Here is a 19,239-nt window from a genome sequence, read left to right on the forward strand (position 1 = left end):
CTTCCTGGCACATAGGTCAATGCTCAACCATTGAGCCACACTGGCTTGGCCAGAGCATTAACATTTTTAATAAAAAAATAATTCTAAATAATTATTTTAAAATGTATGCCATCTTGAGTTTCCATTAAACTTTATGATTTGTGGCCTTATGTTATAGGTACACAGTTATTATCAAGACTAACATGCCTTAAAAAGGAGGAAATCCTCAGTAAGCTTAATTCAAAATGAAAGAAAATTGTAAAGAAAGAATAAAGCAAATATTCACTCAAAACCAGGGAAAAATAATACTCTAGGAAAAAGCAATAGAACAATTCTACTTTTATTATAATCTTATTTATGTTTTACAAATAATTGATATAACTAAGTTAAATTTACAATGCATATAAGAAGACTATATATGAATATTGATCTCATAGTTGGCAAAAATATATAAAATATTGATTAACAAAGGTAGAAGGCCACTGTGAAATGTTCATAAGCCTTAGGTATAAAATTTATGGATATCATCAAGTCAAAGTTTTACATCCATGGTGGGACACTCATCCTAAATTTTGCGTATGTTCATTGAGAGAGAAAAATAGCCAAATGCTATATAGTAAATAAAATCTGTCTAATCATCTTACTAAACTTTTTTTTTTTACTGATTTTTTTACAGACAGGGAGAGAGAGGGATAGAAAGTTAGAAACATCAATGAGAGAGAATCATCCATCAGCTGCCTCTTGTACACCCCCTACTGGGGATGTGCCCGAAACCAAGGTACATGCCCTTGACCGGAACTGAACCTGGGACCTTTCGGTCAGCAGGCTGATGCTCTATCCACTGAGCCAAACCGGTTTTGGCACTAAACTCTTCTATGATGAGTTATTTTCCAGGAGTCTTATTACAATCACACTTACATTCCTTCTTGGTATTTATGTTCTCCAGGAACTGAAGAAAAAAAGGATGAGAAAAACTTAATTAGGTTGGCAAATAAAAATTGTACAGTCCTGCCAACAGGCACAATCACACCCAAATTCACAATTTCACACTCTATAACATATATCCTCATAGTACTCAATATCTTATGTTGGCAATTAGACCATGATAGGTGGTGAGTTTTGGAAGGAAGCTGCACAACATCAGAAATACTAAGATCTAATTTACATTTCTTTGGTGTCCAAGCCCAGCCCAGCCCAGCCCAGCTCAGCACAGCCTAGTGCTGCTCATCCCTGCTATTAAAGCCTGGTTCTTACTGTGTAGCAGACTTAATGAAGCTTGGGTAATGCATAGAGCAGATAATCCAGCAGCAGATACTGGAATGTGTATATTAGTATGTATGCACATATAACACATGTGAATCTGTATGTTATACACAGTGTACATAGACATTATAGGAGTTACAAGAGAATGAATTTTCATATATAAGTTTAAAGAAGTAATGACAGTTTGTGTGTGTGTGTGTGTGTGTGTGTGTGTATATATGTGTGTGTATAAATATATATTAACTTTAATAGATTCCCTCCTCCCTTTTAGTCAAAATCTTATTGATAAAGTAGAGAATATATAAAAAGCCAGTGACCAGAATGCTGTAGTGATCGGAACAACTGGTAGCTATGACACCAACTATGGCCAGTGAACCAGCCAGATTGGAGGGTGGGGCTGGCCAGCCAACCTCTCACGGCCCCTCCCCTCACATGGCCCCAACCCAGATGGGCCCCCCATCCCAATCAGGGGCAGAGCTGGTGGGCCAACCATCCATGGCCCTTCCCCCAAGCCGCTAGACCCCGATGGCCCCTTCCCCCCACCCCATTTTGGGGTGGGGCCGGCCAGCCCACTTCTCAAAGCCTCTCCCCATGGCTGAAACCACCCCTGATCAGCCCCCACCACCCCATTGGCCTGTGGACCCTCCCTGATCAGCCCACAGCCCCTCCCCACAGCAAGCCCCGACCCCAATCAGAGGTGGGGCCCACCCACCAATTACCCTCGGCCCCTCCCCCAAGCCCTTATTGGGGCCGGGTTGGCTGGACCCTACCCATGCATGAAGTCATGCACTGGGCCTCTAGTGTAAGAATAAAAGGCTTGAGTGACAGGTGTTCTCAGAGGACTCAGATGTAGCCAGAAATGTCATCCCTCTTTAGTTACTGTAGCTAAAAGAGTATAGCCAGAATGTCAGGCATGCTTCCTTTGCCCAAAATTGAGCTAAATGTTCATATATAGAATGGATGGAACCAACCCGGGACAAATCAGAATGGGAAAAAAAAAAAAAATGTTTTGCCACTAACAATGTTAAGATAGAACTATGAATCGTTACAACATCAAGAGCAAATAAAGATATTATATAGAGTGTATATATGGGTATGTATGTAAATATACATCTACATAGATACATAGTCATGGCAAGAGGAATATATAAAGATACATTTATATATCACATAATTATACTTATGCTTAAGTATACTTACATATATAAATATATAATCATATTGTTACAGAAGACCAGAGAAAAACCAAGCCATGCTTAGAGAAAGGGAGTTACATTTTATTATGCGCAGGCCCAGAGGAAAATGTGCCTTTCAAATTCTGGGGCCCCCAATATGGAGGAAACTTTTCCTACTTATATCTTTTCTAGCTCTTTTGTCTCCCAAATTTGGAATGAGACTCCGGGCCTTCTGGGAAAGAAGGCCTGCGTGCTGGGAAGGGGCCATGAGAACATATCTCAAGGCCTGGCCCGGTGTCAGCACTGACAGCTCTGTCTGGGGCATGGTCCAAGGCCTCTCTGGAATGGGAGTAGTCTTGTTTTCCTTATTATTTAAGCAAGCATATGTTTACAGAAGCCGAAATAGCAGGGCTACAATTTCAAACAGCAGTTTTTAAATAAGATGGATAGTTCAATATAACTATGTAATTATATAAGCATATTTCATATATCATATGTATAAATATACTATTGTGACCTTATACAATAGAATATTTATACATATGTTATTTAGATAGGTTATTATAAGTGCATAAATGTGTGTAAGTATATTAAATATACATCACTGATGCTGAAAGCTAGAGGAGAAATTTCATCCCAGCTATGCAATGGAGTCTTTCAGCCCCATCTCTTCCTCATGTGCTAGGCCTCCCCTCACCTTGCCTAATTTAACTTTGAAATCAGTCTGGATCTGAGCCTAGTCAACATATTTATTTGTCAGTAAGTATAAGCTGTTGTTAACTCTTGGGAGAAAAGAAATTCTGTATCCCATTTCCGGGAACTTCCACAGCCTTGGCCTCACGGCCTCGAGGCCTCTGCAGGCTGTGCACACAGAGGACACTGGAGAACACGTGACTTACTGCCAGTACCAGCTCTGTCTCTGACTGGGCTGGTGCAGAACTTCCTGCTAAATGGTCCAACCTCCCACTCCACCCGTCACGGAGTCTTCCAAGGGGGGCTGCTCCAGGTGGGAGGCAGCTGGACCAGCTTTGCAAGTGAAGGGAGAGGAAGCTGGACAGGCAAAAGAGAAAATGGGAAAAAGACAGAAGCTCTTGGTGTGCCCCAGGAAGTGAATTCTTGCACTGGCCTGTTTCCACATGAGGCCGACAATGATGATATTGTCCATGCCAACCCCATTTTGTCCTGATACAAGCCACGGCTCTTTGTCCTTAGATAAGAAAGCAAAAGAAGAAAAGGAAACTAAAACACTTCCTAGAGAATTCAGAGTGTTTTAGTAGCTGTCAGCATTTGCATGGCATATGCCCTGTACACAGTTCCCTTTTACTTTGGGCCCATTGAGGCCAACCCCAAGGCAGGTGCATCAGCAGGGAGACAACACCTCTGACAGCAGAAACCGAATTGGCAGAATAGAAAGAGAAAAATGCCAAATCCTATCTCTTGGCTCCTATCTGAGGAAAAGCATCTTATCTCTTTCTCCCAGGAGCCTGGGGCCTGGTGTTCTGATTTTGTCAGGGTGCTGAAGCCTTCCCATGAGCAACCGAGCCCCTCAGCAGGTCTTTCTGAAATGACCCTTGACTCACACTTGGCATCCTGTAGCCCTTCCTTAGAATGAAATTCCTAAAGGCAGCTGGCCCGTGAAGCTTTGCAAACTCCTCCTCCTCCTAAAAGAAAGTTCACATGTTGAATTAACTACTAGCAGTCAGAAGCTTACTTTCATCCTTGTCCTAATCAGAAGCATTTGAATATTTATTTTTTAAAAATATATTTTATTGATTTTTTATAGAGAGGAAGAGAGAGGGATAGAGAGTCAGAAACATCGATCAGCTGCCTCCTGCACACCTCCCTCTGGGGATGTGCCCGCAACCAAGGTACATGCCCTTGACCAGAATCGAACCTGGGACCTTTCAGTCTGTAGGTCGACGCTCTATCCACTGAGCCAAACCGGTTTCAGCGAATTTGACTCTTTATAAAATACCTCAGGTGCGTAGGTTACATTCACAAGTTAAAGAATACAAAGGCTTTCACAAGATGTACAACTTTCTCTTCTTTCCCTACCCCCTTTCTAACCCCTATATTAAGGATAAGTCATACATTTTAGCAATTAGACAATTACTGACCTAAAATGTCTGGAATCTATCCAATTTAAGAACAATTGTGATACTAAGGTTTACATTAGTCACAAAGATATATGAAGCCCTATGTTCAGTGCAGCATTATTTGCAGTGGCCAAGACATGGAAACACCAATAAATGGTTGGATAAAGAAGATGTGGTGCATATACACAATAGGATACTACTCAGCCATAAGAAAAGACGAAATGCTGCCATTTGGGACAACATGGATATATCTTGAGTATATCATGCTAAACAAAATAAGCCAAATAGAAAAAGTCATGAACCAGTTGATTTCACTCATATGTGTGATATAAATCTGAAAGCAACAATGAATAAACATGATAAAAGAAACAAAAATTCATAGGCCACAAACAATAGGGGTCAAATATATGGTGATGGAAGGAGACTTGACCTTGGGTAGTAAACAAAATGCAATATAAGATTATGTATTACAGAATTACTAGAGGCCCAGTGCATGAAATTTGTGCACTGGGGGTGGGGGTGGGGGTGTTCCCTCAGCCCAGCCTGCATCCCCTCCAATCTGAGATATCCCTCTCACAATCTGGGACTGCTGCTGGCTCATAACTGCTCACCTGCCTGTCTGCCTGATCACCCCTAACTGCCTCTGCCCCCCGACTCCCCCAGCTGGCCTGATCACCCCAACTCCCCCCCACACACACATTGCCCTGGTAACCCCCAACTGCCACCCCTGCTGGTCTGGTTGCCCCCAACTTCCCCCCTCTGCCAGCATGGTCTTCTCCAACTGTCCCCCCTTCCCCCGCTGGCCTGGTTGCCCCATGCAGCCTGCTATTGGTCATCCATCCAGTTGTTTCGGCCCCTGGCTTTTGATATATTAGGATATTTTGAAACCTATACAATTTTGTTCACTAATGTCATCCCAATAAACTTAAATATGAATTTGCTTTTCTTCCTATAACTGGTAGAAAGCCCCCCAAACCCTTGGATTTCCTAAGTGATAAGAGCCACCAAGGTGAAAGGAGAGCCTTTGTTATTCATAACAAACCCTTTTCAAGCACAGGGGAGTTTATGTTCCTGAGGTGATTTTTGGTGAGCCCATAGGTAGTCCCATGAAGGGGGCTGGTTGCCAGAAGAACCAACCATGTGAAGAGAGGGTTGACACTCTCAGCTCCACTTCCCAATGGCCAACCATCAATCATTTCTGTGTAATGAAGCCTTAATAAAAGCCCAGAAGGATGAGGTTGAGAGAGCTTCCAGGATGGTAACCGTGTGGAGGTTCTGGCACACCTAGAGAGGGCATAGAAGCTCCATGCCCACCCCATCCTACATCCCTTGTCCTATGTATTCCTTTCTGAGGTACATATGGCTGCTCCTGAGGGTCCCTTTTATAATAAAACTAGAGGCCCTGTGCACAAAATTCATGTATGGGTAGGGTCCCTAGGTCTGGCTGGCGATCAGGGCCAATCAGGTTCCCTGCGCCCCTGCCCACATGCCACCACCTCACAGTTACCCCCATCTCCTTCTTCCCTTGCCATCCGCACACCCTGCCTCCACCACTAGTCACCTGCCATGTTCCACACCACCCCCTAGTGGTCAGCACATATCATAGCAAGCAATCCAACTCCCGTTCTCCTAGTTGAACTCCCAAGGGGACACTTTGCATATTAGCCTTTTATATATACAATATATATAATAATCTGATAAACTGTTTTTCCTGAGTTCTGTGAGCTGCTCTGGCAGATTATTGAATCTGAGGAGGGGGCTGAGGGAACCTGCAATGCATATAGCCAGTTGGTCAGAAGCACAGATTGCAACCTGGACTTAAGATTGGCATCTGAAGTGAGGGCAGTCTCATGGGACTGAGCCCTTAACGTGTGGGATCTGACTCCATCTCCAGATAGATAATGACAATATTGCATTAAATTGTAGGACACCCAGCTGATGTTCAGAGAATTCCTTGGTGTGTGTGTGGAGTGAGGGAGGGACCTAACCCATTTGGTGATTAGAGTTGAGAGTGGTAGAGGAAGAAACAGAAGTGTTTTTCTTATTCAACAGTATATTCACAATTTTTAGATCTTAACTCCAAAAAGCATGGTTATAAAAATAAAAAAAAAAGTCCCAGTATCTTTGGAGTATTCATGCATTCATTTGTTTTTTTTTCCTTTCATTTATCTGAATTTAAAAGTTGGATAGATAAGATTATATCATTGTAATTCAGTTCTTTAAGAGCATTTCACCTTCCAAACAAACTCAATCAGCAGCAGTCAAAACTCATGTTACCAGAAAGACAGCCATGTCATTATAGTGACTGTCCCTTACTAGCACAACCCTGCACCTGTGTCCTGTGAATTGGGATGCCATAGCCAAGTGGCCCTCCAATATACAGGTACACAGGAAATCAATCTTCAGGTATTACAAAAGTGTGACTTACAAAAATCATTATAGAACGACTCTGTTGCTTTGAATCCTTTTTCTGTATAAACTGTCTGATAAACCATCTTTTACTATAATAATTATATCAGCCATATTTCCTAAATTTATATATTACTTTTTTTAGTATATTTTGTTGTCAAAATAAAATATTTTTGGAAAATTATTTGTTTTTAACAATTACTCTTTAAGAATGTATTTCTAAAAAGAGAACTTCTAGATACATTAAAAGGTTTGTAACAATTTTTTTCTTTATATTTTAAAAATGCAAATGAAATAGTTTTATGTTATGTATTAAATTCACATAAATTTAGATAGGCAGCTCCAAAAACATACACCCAGGAATAGTGCTGTATATTATTTACATTATTATCTCAAAAAAAAAAATTAAAATGACCATCCTTCCCCCAATCTAAAAGAGGCAGCTGATGAGTGATTTATGAATGAATGAGTAGCCAAATTTGTATAGCATTTTACTTTTTCAAAGTGTTTTCACATTGAGATCTGGGAGAAGTTTGGAGCCCGTTGAAAAGGGGAAGTGTTTTACAAATATTCACATTAGAGTCCTGCACAAGTGTTGTGTCAACATCTCCAATTTTCAGGACTGCAGTGAGGATCTTCTTTCCATTAGGTACTTATAAACAAGAGATCAGCAGGCAGAGTTTATTTGTAGTAGAACTAGAGCACATTTTTGTTGTTTATGATATCCTCTCCTCTCGGTTCCTGCAACTCTGCAGAATTGCATAAAAGAAGTTTCCTGATTGCAGTTTTGAAATTCTTTAATATTCATTCACTATGGATAAAAAAAAATTTTTTTTAAATAGGCCTCACATTGTGTTACTCACAGAGAACCCATGACATTATGTTTATCCTGAGTACTGAGGTGGTCCTACCTGGTCACAGCACCCTTTGGACAGCCAATTAATCCATGGACCCTGGACCACGCATGAAGTACAGTGAGTGGTTGCCCCATTTTTGGAGATATTTCTGCCCACCATGAAGGCAGGAAATTTCCAGTCTTGCTTATTAGACATTCCCTATCTAATGAGTTGGTATTCTCATGGCTGGATTTCCTATAGAAGCTATGAGACTTTCAGAAGCCTCTGCATTATCCAGAGACTCCACCTGCAATATGAGCTTGCAGTTGCACTGATGTTTAGTTCAGATGATCAAATCACAGCATACACACATACCTGTTTCTTCTGCTCCTTTCTTAAATTCTCGTCTTTGTGTAAGGCCTTGGGGTCAGTCAAAGGTTCATCTGCTCTTTGTCTTTTCCACAGTTTTGGGTGCAGATACCAGGCTCCATACCGCATCTTCACATGCTTTGGTTTACAAGTATTCTATGGAAAATAATGTAATTCCCAATTTCATTAGTAGTTTTTTTTGTTTTGTTGTTGTTGTTGTGTGTGTGTTTTTTTTTTTTTGGGGGGGGTCGTTTTGATAAAAATTTAGCTTATTAAAGCAATGTCATTCATTTTGAATTTATGATTTATCCTTGCCAAAGTATTTTATAAAGCTTCAGTATACTTTGACATGAAGAGTTTGAGATTGAGAAAATAATATGGTGGATTTAGAGATATCTGATTTAAAATCCAACTTCCTCCACTTAGCAGATATTAAAGTTGATGGGCAAGTTACCGTATTTTTCGGACCATAAGACGCTCCGGACCATAAGACGCACCAGTTTTTAGAGAAGGGAAATGAAGAAAAAAAGATTCTGAAACAATTAGTGTCCTAAAATATTTTATGTGCATTAAAATCCAACATCACAGTCATAAACACATGTAATCAACCCTGTAAAGTAAACAGCAGCATTTAGAACCATTTTAGAGCCGGGCAAGCACACAGAGACCACACAGAGCCGGGCAAGTAAAAAAACTTTTTTTTTTTTTAAGTATATGTGTAGGCTATATTTGGACCATAAGACGCAGGGACTTTTTCCCCCCACTTCTGGGGGGAAAAAAGTGCGTCTTATGGTCCGAAAAATACGGTACTTAAATTCTTCATCTGTAAACTAAGATAGCAGTATCCACACATAGGGTTGTTGAAAAGATTAAAGAAGATAATTATAAAAAGCAGCTAGAAATCATGTAAAAATCACATATTTTACCAAAGGGTAATGACCCTAAACAACATTCAGTCAACCAAAAGGATAAGTTACTAGCCCAGTACTGTGCTCAGCCTTGTAAAACTACTATCCAACACCCATCTCTTGCCTCTTTAATTAGAAGGAAAAGGAGGGTCCTAGCCATTGTGGCTCAGCTGGTTGAGCATTATCCTGATTCAGGTCAGGCACATGCCCAGGTTTCAGGGTGGATCCCCAGTTGGGTGCACACAGGAGGCAACTGATCAAAGTGTCTTTCTCACATCAATGTCACTCTCTCCCTCTTCCTTCTTCTCTCTTTGAAATAAATAAAAACATTTAAAAAGAAGGAGGAGGAGGAGGAGGGGGGGGAGGAGGAAGAGGAGGAGGAGGAAGAGGAGGAGGAGGAGGAGGAGGAGGAAGACTAGATGCCATTCCTTTCTTTCTCCCATTTCTCAGAAGTGCATCTGTTGGTTCATTCCTGGATTCTATGGACTCAGTAACCACATATTGTCTCATCTCAAAGGGCTGGGGGCGAGGGTCTAATGCTTGGGAGCAACAAAAAAGCAAAAAACACAAAGATCCAGCCCTTCTCTCTTCTCACTCACATTTGAACTATGAGGTGGAATGTGTCAGGTATCAGGGGTCCAGCCTAAAGCAGAGAGGATGGAGCAGGCCAGGGAGGGAAATCCCACTCCTCAGAGCTAGATTCGCATTGTGATCCCTCCATTCCCAGCACAATGACCTCCTGGCTGTTTCTAGAGCACTTCCTTCCTGCTTTTGCCTCAGGGCCTTTGCACTCACTATTCCTTCTGCCAGAATGCTTTTTACTCAACATTCCCCACATGACTTACTCCCTTACCTAGTTCATGTGATCTCAGTAGTATACTTCCTGACCATCCAGTTTAAAAATTATAACCACCTTACAACAGTCCTGTCTTCTTTCCCTGCCTCATCTTTCTCACTTATCACCATTTGAAATGCTGTATGTTTTTCTGATTATTTATCTCTCCTTTCACCCTCTAAAATGCAAGCTTCTGAGATTGTTCTGTGCTACATCCCCCTGGCATCTAGAGCAATACTTAAGATACAATAGGTGCTCAATAAGAAATTGTTGAATTAAAGTCTGATTCCTTAACTTGAGCATTATTGACATTTTGAGCTGGATATTCTTTGTAGCACTCCCCAAATTGGGATAACTAAAAATGTCATCTCCAGACATTGCCAAATATCCTGGGATTGGGGGGCAAAATCACCCCTGGTTGAGATCCACTGAATTAAAGGAAGGAGGGAAGGGAAGAAAGGGAGTAGGGAAGGAAGACTTACTGAGTCTACACTATGTTGTGTTCTTGGGTATAATAACTGGTGTTCTTTGAAGACACCACAAACATAGTATCTTCTATGAAGCCTTAACTGTGTTTGGTGAAACTGATTATTTCCTCTGTCCTGTACAAACCATGACAACATTTCATTGTACAATAGCTAATCATTTACCTCTTAATCCTACTAAACTCTAAGCTCCCTAAGTGCAGGAGGTAGTCCTTCATTTGCTCCCAGCACTTTTTGGCACATAGAAGAAGATGCTAACAATTGTTTGTTGAATGAATGTATAAACAAATGGATGAATGAATATACTGAGGTAATTTATTCATAGAGGCACAGATGGCTGTGAGAGATGAGCAGTAAGAATAAGTTAATGTCAATCAAAGGACCAGGAGAAAACCCATAGAACAAACTGTCATTTAAACTGTGCCGAAAGAGAGATACATGTAGACATCGGAAGAGGGGTAGTTCAGGCAGAGAGAATATTGTGAGCAGAGGTAAGGTAGTAGGAAAGCTCAGAGTTTTAAAGAACACCAAAGAAAAGAGTATAGCACGCCTGAGAGAACATGGGGTAAAAAAAAAAAAAAAATACACATGGGGACTTCCATTCTGGAACGGGGTAAACAGATTTACCTTCCCACCTACAACAAACAAACAACCACTAACAACCAACATAGTATTTTTTTATGTGTTTACGACACTGGACATCAAATAACAAAACGCAATGATCCCTGAGCGCAGGAAAGCAACACGATAAACCACACAATTAACACGGCTCACTGCCTGGATAGTTTGCAGGCCACAGAGCAGGGAGAGCCCGGGAGGAGCTCAGTGGACTTGGAGTTGAGGAGGCAGCACTGAAAATCCAGGAAGATGAAGGCAGCTAACGTTTGCAGTCCAGACTGCAAAGAGGGAGCTCCAGAGGTTTGCACAGAATGTCTCTCAGTGCACGTGTGGGAGGAAACTACCAGAGGTCCAGGAAGAAAGCAACCAAGAGGATCAGAGAGAACAGTGCCCAGCATGCATGGGGCAGGGACAGTGCCCACTCCCTCCTGAGAACCTAAGGGTTCACAGGACACTGGGTAGAATACACTGGGTCCTGCCTCAGCAGTGGAGAATCAGCTGTAGACTGGCCATTACTTTGATCCTTCACAATAGATCTTAAAAGCAAGATCCAAAGGATCAAACTTTTCCAGGTTACTTTAATTATACCCTAGGACAAAACTCAAGTTTATATGAACACAAACATGCCCAGAGCCCAAGAAGATAAAATTCACAATGTATAGCATCTACTCAAACATCACCAGGCATGCGGAGAGGCTAGAAAACATAAGCCACAATGAGGAAATAAATTAAGGAATAAAACATATTCAGAAAAACAAAGATAAGGATGACAGAAGATTTCTCATTGGAAGCAACTCAACCAAGAAGACAGTGAAGCGATATCTTTAGTAGCAACTCACACAGAACCAATAAAGATGTTAGAGTTAGCAGAAAGAACATTAAAAGAATTTATAATTATATTCTGCAGGCCCCAAAGATTAGGTAGAGACACAGAAGATATATGTTTTTATTTATTAATATATTTTTATTTATTTCAGAGAGGTAGGGAGAGGGAGAGAGAGATAGAAACATCAATGATGAGAGAGAATTTGGCTACCTCATGTGCCCTGATAGAGAATTGAACTTTGACCTTCTGGTTCATAGGTCAACACTCAACCACTGAGTCACACTGGCTAGGCCAGAAGAGATATATATATCTTTAAAACCCAAGTTGAACTTCTTAAAATGACAATTATAATGTATGAGATGAAAAATACATTGGCTAGGATTAACAGCAGGTTAGACATAGCAGGAGGGGAAAAAAAATTAAAGAATCAAAAAATATAGCAATAGAAAAAAAGAGAAAAGATAATAAAAAACTGAACAGAGCAGCAATGAGATATAAGACATGTATTATAATTACAGTCCTGGGAGTTGGGTTGAGAGACTAAAAATTGTTTGAAGAAGTAGCAGTGAAACTTTTTCCAAAAGTGATGAAAATTATAAACCCATGGATGAAAGAGACTCAGCAAACCCCAAGTACAAGAAATATACACCAAAGTATGTAATAATCACATTACTCAAAAAAATATACACCAAGGTATGTAATAATCACATTACTCAAAAACAGTAACAAGGAGAAAATGTGAAAAGCAGCCAATATGGAATAAAACATATCCAAGAAAAACAAAGGTAAGGATGACAGAAGATTTCTCACTGAAAACAACTCAACCAGGAAGACAATGAAGCAACATCTTTAAAGTTCTGAAAACAAACAAGCAAACCAAACACTGGGAACCTAAAATTATATAACAACAAAAAGATCCTGAAAAATCTAGGCAGACTAAGGCTGTTTTCAGACAAACAAAAGCTGAACGAATTCGTCACCTGCAGAAGGACCATGTGGAAATAGATTTTGAACTTTTGCCCAGTGACCCTCTGTCTACCAGTCAAAAGTTCAATTTTGTCAATAACCACAGTGGTTTATAAAGAAGAGTTTGTGCAATTATTTGTAAATACAAGGAATTGAGCAATTTCATTCAGCCCTGATTCAGGATAAGCAGGGGTTCAGGCCTGCTTATTTATAAAGAAGAGTTTGTGCAATTATTTGTAAGTACAAGGAATTGAGTAATTTCATTCAGCCCAGATTCAGGATAAGCAGGAGTTCAGGTCCCAGGTGTGACAGACATAATTTATCCAGCAATAGTTTGTATTTTCCCCTTTATAACAAGGAGAGGAAAATGAAAAATTTAAAGAGTTGATATTATTGATGGAATGCACAGTTTTCATAAACCTTATGCAATAGAGTTAGGAATAGAAAACATCATGTGTGTAAAAATAGGTCAGTCGATTGTGTTAGATTGTAGAGGACAAGGTTAATATGTCCAAAATGTTAGAAATATAGTATAAAAATGATGTGTAAAATAAAGATAATATATAGTTTTTCACTTTTAGAGAAAGGAAAAACTATATATTATCTCCCCACTCCAACTCCCATGAAGGCACTCATGTCTTTGTTGGATTGGGACATTAGACCTGTATGTAATATTTGCAGTGATACATTGTGTAACGATTATTGCTTATCTCATTTTTGATTCTTATAAGTATATTTCCAGTAGGATATGATCTCACTCATCTAGGGGAAATGGTGAACAACATAGATTGATGAACAAGAACAGACCCAGAGATAAGGAGCCATGGGTCAGACTATTGGACCTCAAAGGGAGGGTGGGGATAAAAGGGAGAGATCAACCAAAGGACTTATGTGCACACATATGAGCATAACCAGTGATCAAGGACAATAGGGGGGTAGGGACATGAGTAAGGGGGTGGGGATTGGAATGGGGGGTTGAGGACAAATATGTGATACCTTAATCAATAAAGAAATTAATAAAATAAATTTAAAAATTTTTTAAAGTGGAAAAGTTCTTAGTGGAACATAGTGTGTTATTTTCTCTCTCTGTTACCTTGTTCTACCTTCACAGGAAATTGGCATTGGGAAAATGAGCAAGTTATTCATGATCAGGCAAAGCATGCGATCACAAATGGTGGTGTGAGGTCAGTTAGACTCACCTAAAAACTCAAGAATTCTTTGGACATAAAATGAACAGTGTTCATGGTCATTAACTGCAGCATTTTACTATTGCAATAATAAGCATTCATATATATTTCCACTGACAGGATCTCAATATAGAAAACACATAAAGAGATTATCTCAACCTAGAAAACACATAGAATACTAATGACTCTTCAGATATGAACAATAATGCCAATTGACATGCCTTGTTCATATATCTGACTTTGTTATATGTATTAAATATTCACTCACTTAACAAATATTAAACATTAAAAAAATCAAGTATAGTACTGAAAAAGACTGGTCCCCCTTATAGTACCAGAACTCAAGAACATTTAAGATTTTAATATAACTTTAATTTTGTTTGATTTTCAGTCTTCTCCCATGTAGTAATTACCTTCGGTTCCGGCTCTAGTTCCTGGAAAAATTCTGACTCCTGCTGTTTCTTGAGCCCCTCTCCCTTCTTTAGGTCCCCGGGAATCTCGCCAAGCTTCAGCGAGTGGAGCACATTATGGCTGACTTCCCTCTCATAGTTAACCTCAAATTGCTTCATGATGTACTCTTCATCAATCCTCGTGCTTCCCTGGAAGAATATCACATTGCATAAGTCAAGGACGGATGGTGAAATGCTCCTTGCTTTCTTCTTTAATCTAAGGGAGGCATTTGACCACGGCTGGAGAAGAGATAGTTTGGAGGAGAAAACGCTCTGTCAGCATTCAGTGAAGACAAGAAGTATAGTTGACCCTTGAACAACAGGAGAAGGCGGCTTAGGAGGGCTGACCTCCAGCACAATTGAAAATCCTATATAGCGCTTGACTCCCCCAAAACCTAACCACTTTTGGTATTTGCAGGGATGGGGCTGTGAGTGGGAATGCAGGAGGGGAGAGTTACTCATTTTTCCTTGGGTATTTCCCATGTATATATGATGTATACAAGTTAATTAACTTCTGCTTATTTTTCTCTTGTTAATCTGAATTTGGTTCTAGGACCTTCCCACCACACCTTTCACACACCCCACAACTCCCCAGCCTGCCCCACACCCTGCAATGCTCAAGTTCCTTCTATAAAATGGTTTTAGTCAGCCCTCACACCTGGACTCCCAACCATGGCTAGAAAATAGTATGGACATTTATATTTTTTAAATCTGGGTATGAGTGAGCCAGCACAGTTCAAACCATCTTGTTCAAGGAGATCAACTGTATTTGGGCCTGGAGGGCTTTGCCTTAAAAGACAATTTAGGACCTGCAAGAAGCAGTGAGTCCCTGAGGGAATGAATGGGCCTGGGGAAAATTCAGTCTGTTTGACCAAAGCAAACTTCTCCAGTCCAGAGCAGTGGTCGGCAAACTGCAGCTCTGGAAACAGGATAGACATTACGTCTTTGTAAGCGAAATTTACAGTTATGAGGGAAATCTCCATTTGTAAGGGTGTCTCACTCTCTGTACCAGGAAGAGAAGGAAGACTCTAAATCCTAAGAAACGCTTGTCAATGGAGAAGATACACACTTACGTCCGCATAGCAAGCCTTAAGTTTACCTACTTTTCCTGGCCATCTCCTGACAACTTCTTTCCCCACACACTTCTTTCTTTCATCTTGTGCTGCAGATGGTCTGTAAGCCTGAATTCCAAAGCCATCTGGGAGAGTTACACATTTTTCCTTGGGTATTTCCCATGTATATATACATGATGTATACATGTTAATTAACTTCTGCTTATTTTTCTCTTGTTAACCTGAATTTTGTTATAGGAGCCCCTGAGAGAACTTAGAAACTAGAAGGAAAATTATATTTTCCTCCTCTACAGACTCAACGCAATCCCACTTTAAAAAATAGACACTGGGGAACACAGAGAGAATGAGGTCATTAACAACTGAAGCTGACGCTGGGGTGACATTCACAGAGAGAAGCCATGAAATAGACTCAGAAACATTAGCGTCGAAACCAGGGTGAAAGAATAATAAAGCAGAAATACAGCCAGCAGAGTCCGTGAGGTAAACAATAAAAGCATGGAAGGAAAGTATAAGTTAATGCTAAGGAGGAAACACCACAGGGTGATATGATGGGAGCAAAACAGGTAAAGCTGAGACCTTGGTTATAAGGGACTGAAAATGAAGCTTGTCACCTATAGGAAACATTTCTATTACAAATGGTGGAAGAGTCCTAAAGATTCCTTTATGACTTTGTTTGACTTAGTCAAACACTGTTTTTTAATAAAAGTAACTTTGGGTGTGACTTTAAAAGCGGTATTACTACTAACAATCGAAGCAGCCCAGTCGCAGAGGTCTCTAACTGACTTGTGGGCGTTTTCGTAGGGATCAGGACCATCTTTGTGGAGCGAATCCTTCTCACTGGTCTTCTCTTCAGAAGGCAATCGGCGTGGCTTCTTCTCTTTAGAAAGTGATTGGCGTGAATTCTTCGACAGAAGAGTCTTCTTGGGACTAAAGATAATGGGATCCTCAAAGAATTACAATATTAGCCACCATGAACCCAAATGGATTTCAAAAGGTATCATGGGGGAAAGGAGATCATAAAGCAGTATTTCCGACCGTTTCTTGCAAGCTCACACTAATTGTTTAAATTTTTCAAAGATTCCATTCCTATTATCAATAATCTAAAGATAACTATATCATGATTAGTTATAACGATGAAAGCTTATATAGCATTTTACCATTATAAGGTGATTTTTAAGATGATGAGTACCAGTTATTAAGACATGTGCCAGGTAAAAGCGTAAATTGCTATGCTTGGAGTCTGCCACGGCCTCAGACAATCCTGACAAGTAGGAGACATCCTTGGCCCCTCTGTCCCTCATCCCTAAAACCTATTAAGTCTGATGGATTGTAGTTCTGTCTGCTCTGGACTGCTGCAAAAGGCTCCTCACTGGGGTCTCTGAATCTTCTCTTAGGATCCCCAACCCTTAATCCCTAACCTGCTCTCTACACTGCAGCCAAAATAGTCATTTCAAAATATAAATCTGCTCATAATCAGCCACTCTTCATCCTTGATTATACCCTCTCCAATGGCTTCTTTTTAAGAATGGCGATAAGCTTACATGCCATAATAACTAGCTAATGGCTCACCGGGGGCCAAGAATTTAAAGATGCTCCCAGGGCCACACTGACCCACACTGTTGGAGTCCCCAAAGGGACCCCTTCACATAACACTGCTCCCCCCTCCCCACCCAGGCTCCGAGCAACTTGAAAAATAATGCAAGTTATGACTGACAGCAGCTACATTGGAAGACAGGGGCTTAGGTCCAAGAGGACTTGCTCACTGGAACCCAGATATGGGCAGACTGTCCAAGCCTGCCCTGAGCAGGGGGAGTCCCTCAAGAAGGAAGAAACAGAGGAGAACTTGATTCCCAGGGAAAGGGCAGAGCTGAGAGGAGTATCCTCAGTTGTTCTCCCCCAATGTACCAGGGGTACACCCAGGGGCCAGAACAGTAGAGTTTTGGTCACCTTGTGTCTCACCCTCACAAACATGGGTAATTTAATACAGTTAAATGTAATTTAATTTTCTCTCACTCCGCCTCGAGGTGGGTAACTTGTGCGACTAGCCAAGCTCTCCGTGTCCCTTCCAAACACCTGGCCGTGGTTCTGGGCCTCTGCCCGTGGTCTGGGTGCTGTGGTGGGCTTCTCCCTAGGACGCCTATGCTCTTCGGTGCCTGCAAGTGACACCAGTTAACTTCAAAAATCAAATGCATATCCCAAATCTACTTACATCAAGTATACATATTTCATGCATTTGCATTTTTAATTAAATATTCCATGAGTTGGGAAAACAAGAGTTGTTTCTATGGAAATCAAGCTCAGTGCTTTAGAAAGATTCAGTGAAGGTGTCATTACTGCCTCGGTTTATGCAAAAAAGATGACTTGGAAATCCAAGCAGTAGACCCATACTCAAAAAAAAGGCTTAAAATAAGATGATCTAGCTGAAACCGGTTTGGCTCAGTGGACAGAGCATTGGCCTGCAGACTGAAGGGTCCCAGGTTCGATTCCGATCAAGGGCATGTACCTTGGTTGCAGGCACATCCACAGTATGGGGTGTGCAAGAGGCAGCTGAATGGGGCCGGTTGCTTCTCCCCCCTTCTCTCTCATCGATGTTTCTCTCTCTTTCTCTCTGTAAAAAATCAATAAAATATATATTTTTAAAAAGATGCTCTAAGTAATTAAGTGTTATCTTTTACAATTCCCTATATTAACTTTTTTTGGGGGGGGCAGGGGGGAGCAAGCTATCCAATGAACTATTGGTCCCAATCATGTGACTAAAAGGGCTTCTGCCATATATAACTCAATGAGCCATGGTGGGCCAATTAATCAGGCTGCCTGCAGCGTATCTTTTCTCCCACAGCTCTCACTGAGTCGTGTGAACACACTCCTGTTTGCCCCATTGCTGGCTAATTAACCTCCATTAATTAAAAACCACGGTTTAGAGCGGGGCTCAAGGCTCCTTTCCTTTCTCCTTGGCAACTTGGTTACTTTTGCTTCTCTAAATTATTCTAAAAATGAGGAGCTTTGAGAAGGAAACTTCTAGAATGCTTCATCAGGTGACAGGAATAAGCAAGGGGCCTAGAACGATACTTACAGCTCCAAGGAGGCTCGGGTGGGACGTTTTGCAAGCAGTTTTGTGGGTTCCTTGGGGTCTTGGGTGGGACATTTTCCACGCAGTTTTGTGGGTTCCGTGGGTTTTTTCTCGACACCCTCACAATGAGCCCATGCGTCCTCCAGTTTCTTGTCAGGATCCAGCACTTCCAGCACCCTCTTTAAGAGCTACACACAGAAAACAGTTTTGGTGGAAAGAAAAATGTGGAGAATGGGGCCCCTTGCTTCTCCCCCCTTAACTTTTCCTTTCTAATCCGTCAACGCACTCCCTGGTTCCTGTGCAGACCCTGTGCTGGGTGCTAGGTAAATGTCCATGCCCTAGACATGGGGTAGGCAGCCTGTGGACCAAAATGGGAATGTGAATATACTGGTCTGCCCAGGCCCCATCTGCCCCACCCAAGTACTTCTACAGAATTTCTGTGGTTTTTGACTGTCCAGCACCCATTCTTCCTCCTATGAAGGAGAGTATCTAGGTTTTTCTTTGGAGAGCCATCTCTCTTTCCATTCTCACATCGAATGGTCTGCACTGGCCTGACCCCATTCTCACGTCCCAGGCAGGCCGATCCTCTCTGGACTGACCCAGTGACTGGTTTGAATAAGCACATAACCCAAGTTGGACCCACAGGAATCAAGATTCGGAATTTTGCTGAGCCTGTGCAAAAATAAATGCTTTTT

The 19,239-nt window shown here is 41.1% G+C and overlaps 1 protein-coding gene across 3 annotated transcripts in view; it reads right to left on the minus strand.

Moving 5' to 3' along the window:
• Positions 1-19,239, minus strand: part of FAM47E (family with sequence similarity 47 member E) — a 25,197-nt gene continuing 5,958 nt past the window's right edge. The window contains exons 3-9 of one of the 3 annotated variants that reach the window (XM_045571557.1): positions 18,548-18,732; positions 16,221-16,401; positions 14,366-14,551; positions 8,134-8,283; positions 3,998-4,078; positions 844-928; positions 1-627 (exon numbers count right to left, since the gene is read on the minus strand). In XM_045571557.1, the coding sequence (XP_045427513.1) occupies positions 863-928; positions 3,998-4,078; positions 8,134-8,283; positions 14,366-14,551; positions 16,221-16,401; positions 18,548-18,732 (849 nt within the window). In that variant the 3' untranslated portion in view covers positions 1-627; positions 844-862. The remainder of the gene's footprint in view (positions 628-843; positions 929-3,997; positions 4,079-8,133; positions 8,284-14,365; positions 14,552-16,220; positions 16,402-18,547; positions 18,733-19,239) is intronic. The other 2 variants (XM_045571559.1, XM_045571560.1) reach the window with 2 other exon arrangements.

This window comes from Pipistrellus kuhlii, unplaced genomic scaffold (genome assembly GCF_014108245.1).
Source record: "Pipistrellus kuhlii isolate mPipKuh1 unplaced genomic scaffold, mPipKuh1.p scaffold_m20_p_1, whole genome shotgun sequence".
Lineage (NCBI taxonomy): Eukaryota > Metazoa > Chordata > Mammalia > Chiroptera > Vespertilionidae > Pipistrellus > Pipistrellus kuhlii.